This window comes from Thermobia domestica, chromosome 17 (assembly GCF_964235325.1).
Source record: "Thermobia domestica chromosome 17, izTheDome1.hap1.1, whole genome shotgun sequence".
In the NCBI taxonomy this organism is placed as follows: domain Eukaryota; kingdom Metazoa; phylum Arthropoda; class Insecta; order Zygentoma; family Lepismatidae; genus Thermobia; species Thermobia domestica.
Window position 1 is genome coordinate 138,520,016 of NC_137470.1, and position 6,596 is coordinate 138,526,611.

The 6,596-nt window shown below is 33.2% G+C and overlaps 1 protein-coding gene across 1 annotated transcript; it reads left to right on the forward strand.

Moving 5' to 3' along the window:
- The first annotated feature begins 1,665 nt into the window (after nucleotides 1-1,665).
- Nucleotides 1,666-3,153, forward strand: LOC145674193 (glutamate receptor-like). The gene has a single exon (XM_081744026.1). It carries the CDS (start codon nucleotides 1,666-1,668, stop codon nucleotides 3,151-3,153), a length of 1,488 nt encoding a protein of 495 aa, XP_081600152.1.
- Nucleotides 3,154-6,596: the final 3,443 nt, after the last annotated feature.

A 6,596-nucleotide genomic window follows, 5' to 3' on the forward strand; every position in this document is an offset into this window, starting at 1 on the left:
ACTTTTTATATACACACATCGCTGTCTGCCTCCAACTGTACTGCACTGAAGCATCTAATATATTTATATCAGTGTTTTTCAGCCCACATTAGTGAGCACACTCAAATCGCTGAAATCACATTTAAAATATTAAGATCGTAATTTATATATTTTCAAATAGACGGCAAGAATAACATGGTCGATGCTATTCTTTCTCGTTCCCACTGCCTTATTTAATTCTACATCGTAAGCACTTCATGCACCCTCAAAACTATTCTATTATGTAACAAAAAGGAGTTCTCATGAGTTACTTTAGGACCGAGACTCAGAGTAGACTCAGTAAATACGCCTGGTAAAATGTATCAACCATGCAAGTTGTTAAAACGGTATTCTAAATATCTACTTGAGATGTACTCATGTGAAGTTAGTGGAAGTTGCAACCAAGGCACACTGAATTCAAATGTGACTGCTTGACAAACACATACTTTATTGTTAGCTTCCAACGGATCCACGATTTGGAAATATTTCGAAAAGACTGGATTATGAGATAAACTTAAAAGAGATAAATATCAACAGATGATTTCAAACTATTTTAGTTTCCATAAAACTTTTTGCTATTTTTCGAACTTGTGGTTGCTCTGTAATCCTAGATCTAGGGATGCGCACGAGACAAAATTTATGGCTGTCTCGACTCGAAAATGTGCTGTAAATCTGATTTCTCGACTCGAAAAATATATATTTTTCTATTGGAAAAGCCGTGTCTCGATTCGAATTTTGTCAGGAAAATCCTGTCTTGACTCGTCTCGTGCGCATCCCTTCCTAGATCGAATGGAAACGTTAGCAGCAACTACTCAATATTTTTGTTAAGGACTACAGGACACTTTTGACCAAAACCCACGTCAATTTGAGTCAAATATATGTTCACGTTGTCCTGTAACATTTTGCTTTTTATTACATTCCACAGGGGTATCTTCTAAGCCTATTCTAGGACTCGACTATAAAGTTGTACATTAAGAATCCTACTTGTAAATTTTTGGCCCAAAATACACAAGCAATTTATTGAGTTTCACTAATTAGCCACAAATGTTACCTTCCTGTATTTTATCTGTAATTGTTACATTATTGGAATTTGGAATAATCTTTTAACAATTTTCGAATTATTTTCAGGTACAAAATTGACTCTAAGGAAGTATACGTATTTTCAATAGTGTACATCACAAGCAGAAACTAATGATGAAGATTCAACAACCAATAATTCTCTTTTTCTTTCTAAACCTGTGCCGAAACATGGAAGGCAAGATGCCGATATTTCTACTGAAAGCCACACAAACTGATGATGAAGTATTCGAACTGATTAATTCTATTGTTGAATTATACATAGAATTGTTTCCATCTTCAAGACAACTGACTATATTTCATTCAAGTCTTGATGAACGATACACATCTTTCATTTCATTTATAATGAAGAACAGAAAACACTTATCCAGCATATTAAGTGTTGATGTAGATTTCACTTCACAACACAAAAAATTACATGAAATGCAAATTGCATTTAAAAGCGACACAATTATAATATTTTTGAACAGCAATAGGACATTAGAAGACATGGTAATAACATGACAAAAGACTTTCCTGAATAACATAGCCAATATTCTAGTTTTCTGCGAGTACAAATACATAGATCAAATGTACGCTGAAAATGATCTTGAAGTTATTTTCCCTAAGAGATTAAGAACAGAATTTCTTAAAGTTGTTTTCATCTTTCATAGCTCTCAATATGATAAAGGATTATTGTACAACTCCACCAAATCAGCACATGCGCTGATGGTATCTCACAACCCATTTGTGAATTCAACTTATTCGCAGAATATTTCTCTTGAAACTTTGATAAAGGGAAGGGATATTTTTATATTAGAATTTTCAGTATCAAAAACCAGAAATCTACATGGATATCCCATTCGAGTTTCTAATGTTTATGTGAAAGTTCCTCCTTATTTTTCATTCTGGAAGGACAATGGTGGTTATACATCTGGAGGCTCTTACGATAAAGTGTTTAAATCTCTCAGTATGTATATGAATTACACAACTACTTCTGTACAAGTTCATGATTGGTGGAAATTTGGATATCAAGATTCTAATGGAACCTGGCTGCATCTTTTGGGTGATCTCGTGAGAAGGAAAGCGGATATGGCGTATGCTTTAGTAGGCCTCACAACTGACAGATACAAAGTAATAGATTATTCTGATTATTTGATGGCAGACCCTCCAGCAATTTTAACATGTAAAGCTGGGAAGGTTCCACCTTCTGTATCCTTAGTGATGCTATATGATATGTACGTTTGGCTTGCTATTCTATTTTCATATTTCCTCTTTGCAGGTGTGTTTAGAATATTTCAAAGAATTTCAGTAACTGAAGATAAGGGGCAGAATTTAGGAGATATATTCTTGAATATGTTAGCAATTATCTTGCAAGGATCTGGTGTCCAGCCGACATCTACACCATTGCAAATCCTTTTCTTTATTTGGTTATATTTCTGTCTAGTAATTGTATCATTATATCAAGGTGCAATAGTAAGTGTATTAACGATACCGAAACATTACAAGGACTTAAACACTCTGCATCAAGTAGCAGAATCAAAACTTAAACTTAGTGGACTCAGAGTATTTGAGAGTGTTTTAAATGATAAAACCAATCCAACTTTGTGGTCACTAAGAAAAAGATTCCAAGTAGATGGAGATTATGAGAAGTTAGTGAAGAAAGCGATTGCAGGTGAACAAATAGGAGTTCTTTCCAACAAAGAGATTTTGGAATATTACGGATACAGAGCAAATCCATGTTTGGCAGGTGGAGTGACATTTCACATTGTGGAGGAGCATTTAGGAATTCAGTTTGCTGCTATTGGGGTTCCTAAAGGTTCACATTTTCTTCCACGTTTTAACGTTCTCGTCAGAAGAATGAGAGATTCGGGTTTAATTTCGAAGTGGGAATCAGATGAGATCAAACAAACGAAGATAAATGCTGATTGTGATTATGAAAATGAAACCTACATGGACATTTCTTTGAAACACTTACAAGGAATATTTTATGTAACTTCTTTAGGATTGGCCCTTGCAATAATAGTTTTCTTTGTTGAAATGGTATATCACAAACTAGTGTCTATTAGCATGTGTTAGGCCATAAGTTTACTGTTTCTCATAACTTGGAATGTATGATGTGAGAATAGTTAATTCACTGAGTTCTAAATATACAAATCTCAAGCGATTCGTTGGTATTGATGTAGTTCAGATTTGAGATTACTTACTTTCAAAATATAGCCTGTCCATTTGTACAACAATTTTTGGAAAACCCTTTCCTTGTGAAACAAAAGAACTCGGGATGGTCGTACATTATTTATCAATATAATAATCACTGACAATACAGATAACTTGAACAGTCCATGTAATATTTATTGTTGAAATTTATTTTCTCACGAATTTGTATGAATAGAAATACCATCTCATAAAAGTAAATATCAGACTTTTTGAGGTGTGAAGATTCTTTTGTTCTCTTAAGTGATTTAGTGGACACAAAATAGATGGAGTGTAAGTTTCTGAGAAAATGTCAAGATCTATGAATAATCTGTTTTAGGTTGAATCTTCTTTTCCCAGATATTAGTTATTAAATAACAATAACTCATGAAGATAATTGTTGTGTAACTCTCCTAACGAAAAAGTTGGAGATACTGTTAATTTGGTAAGTTATCTAAGGAGTAGGTTGCAACATAAGTGTGTATTTCGGAAATTTTCAGAATTCACGGAATAGAGCCTACTCTAAATGATTATGGGCGTTATACACTAAAGCAAAATTATTCGCTGATGAACTTAATATACATATAGAAAGCAATATTGGGGGCCTGGTGAATTTGGCAGCCGGCAAGGTCGCAAGGTACAGGTAGTACAAAAAAGTGGTTCTACAGATTTTCCCCACTTTTATTGGTGTGACGTCTTAGAAACATAAACATACTTATTAGATTATATACGAGAAACTCAACGATAAATATTAATATTTGAATTAATATTACTGACTGTGGAGTTTACAAAGAAAAGATAATGATTACACACACACACACACACACACACACACACATATATATATATATATATATATATATATATATATATATATATATATATATATATATATATATATATATATATATATATATATATATATATATATATATGACTGTACTGAATATGTTCTAATCTGACTGTACTGAACATTGACACCAACACACTTTAAGACAACTGGACTTACTATCATAATAAATGCCTTTGTGGTTTTAGAGAGCAAAAGAATTCTGCTCTAATTTGTGACTAGTATATTATCTATTCATTTGTGATTTCAATGTAAATACTTGATTTAATCAAGGTTGTAATAAAAGATTGTTTTATACATTAAACAAAGGAAAAGTGCGTGAGTTTATTGTCTGAAATGTTACAGTATTTTCTCCCTATTTTTAATTCTTACATATTCTTTCTTGTTCATTGTAGAAGGAGCTTTATGTTTGTGTGTGATCATTTAAAAATTAGAAATAAAGGTTTGCTACACTTGATTATTCATACATTATTTATTATTATACCACGTTATTGGGTCTATAAGTAATAACTGCATAGTGTAGTCATAGACGATTTTTTTACAGTTAATTTTCAAAGGTATATTCTACTTTTGGCTTCATGACGCAAAATATATAAAAACTGGCAACATTTATTTGACGGTGCCCTGAACATTCTGCACTTTGTGAATCTAAACCACGAATGGAAGAAAAAAAGTCTAGCATTTCAACACGGTACTTCCTCAATGACTTTGTCAAGGGGCGCTCACAATTGGGATGAATCACAACGCAAAGTTTGCCAGTGGAATTAGAGAAAATCAAGGAAAATAGTTAAAATATTTAACATCAAATTTGAATTAAAATTGTATAATTTTCAAATAGCTTTAACAAGTTTCAACCAAAGTCTTACTCATGGATAGGTATGGAATCGAGAAGAGATGAGAGGAGACCTCATCGAGTCTGTTTCATCTTGATTTATAAAGTTGTATGTTCTCTGTCTTGGTATCATGTTGGAAAGGTAGTTTTAACCTCGTCTTGATATGTAGACGCTTGTCTTGCTTCAATATGCAGGGTATTGTCTCTGCCGTCTCGAATGTGTGTTGTAAAATTAAAAATGTATAACTACAGAGTTCGGCACATAAACCTGGTGAGTTTCAAATTGAAATTCTGACCAGACAGATCATTTTACAAACATTTTTTTATTCTCTAATTGAAGTATAACTCAAACTAGTTTACTTACAATTAGTTATGAAACATACTATACCTACATTTCCCAAAATTACATTTTTACATTTTTTCAGATATGTTCATCAAGTCTGAGAGCCGTACTCACGATTGGTATAACTGAACGCGTTGCCTTCCATTCTGCTTTCCTTTTTTCAGCTCAATTCTGCACTCATATAAGTGTTATGATCAACTGTGATATTGTAACTACCTGATATTGTATTACTATTACATGCCACCCACTCTCCTCTTAGGAATTGTTTTAGTGTCTCCCCACAGTATATTTTTTCAGATGGTAATTTATACGTAGAGTAAAGGGGGTGAATCCGGACAGGAGGAAAATCAGAACCTTCTAAGGTTTTTGAACATTTTCTTCGGAAGTAAAAGACGGAGCGCAACACGAATTTGCCAGTTGAAGCACCGTATCTCCCTTCACGTTCAGTGTAGGGTTGAACATCATGGAAGACAAAGTGACGCAGCAGTGCAGTGTGGAAAACAAGTCTGAAGGTAAGTAACACCATAAAATTTGCTTTTTCTAATTTCTGAACAGTCTTACTTAAGGTATTATTAGAACATAATTTAGTTTTTTGAAGTCCAGTTTCGTGTGAGTAAAGAGTCACTTATGCTAATCATTTACGTCAAGGTCAGAGCTCAGTTACTCCTTAACGCCACTTCTGGTGATAAATAAAGCTAACGGCGCGCAGACGGGGCGAATTCGGACAATAAATATGAGGTGAATACGGACACCTATTTTTCATTGGGGCTATTTCGGACATTTTCATATGAAATCTTTGAGATCAAAATAAAAATAGTTTAGACTATATATTTATGTAGAAGGTGAGTTCACATATACATAGGCACATATACACTGCAAAATATTTGTAGAAATAATAAACAAGACGAGAAAAACCTTCGAAATAAAATATTATTTTGGAGAGGAAAATTACCTGTTACAAAATTAGCCCACTGCGACCTTTCTGGGGTGGGGTATGGAGCTACTTTGAAAATTTAAATAGAGACCCCATTTTTTTAGTATCAGATTCGAATTCTACGAACGTAAATTTTATTCGATAACTAAATGGCACTCTAATCAATAAAAAAAAAACTAGTTGCACTAAGGTTTCTTCAATTGGAAATCCCCACGCTGTCATTTCAGAATATATGTGCAATAAACAATTCTAATCTGTCTTATACTTCTTCATGACTCGTGATAGATGCCTCTGTATTCAGCAAAGAATATTTTTTTTTTAGTGAAGAAACACATGTTTTATTTAGTTATGCTTCACTGGTATTAAAATT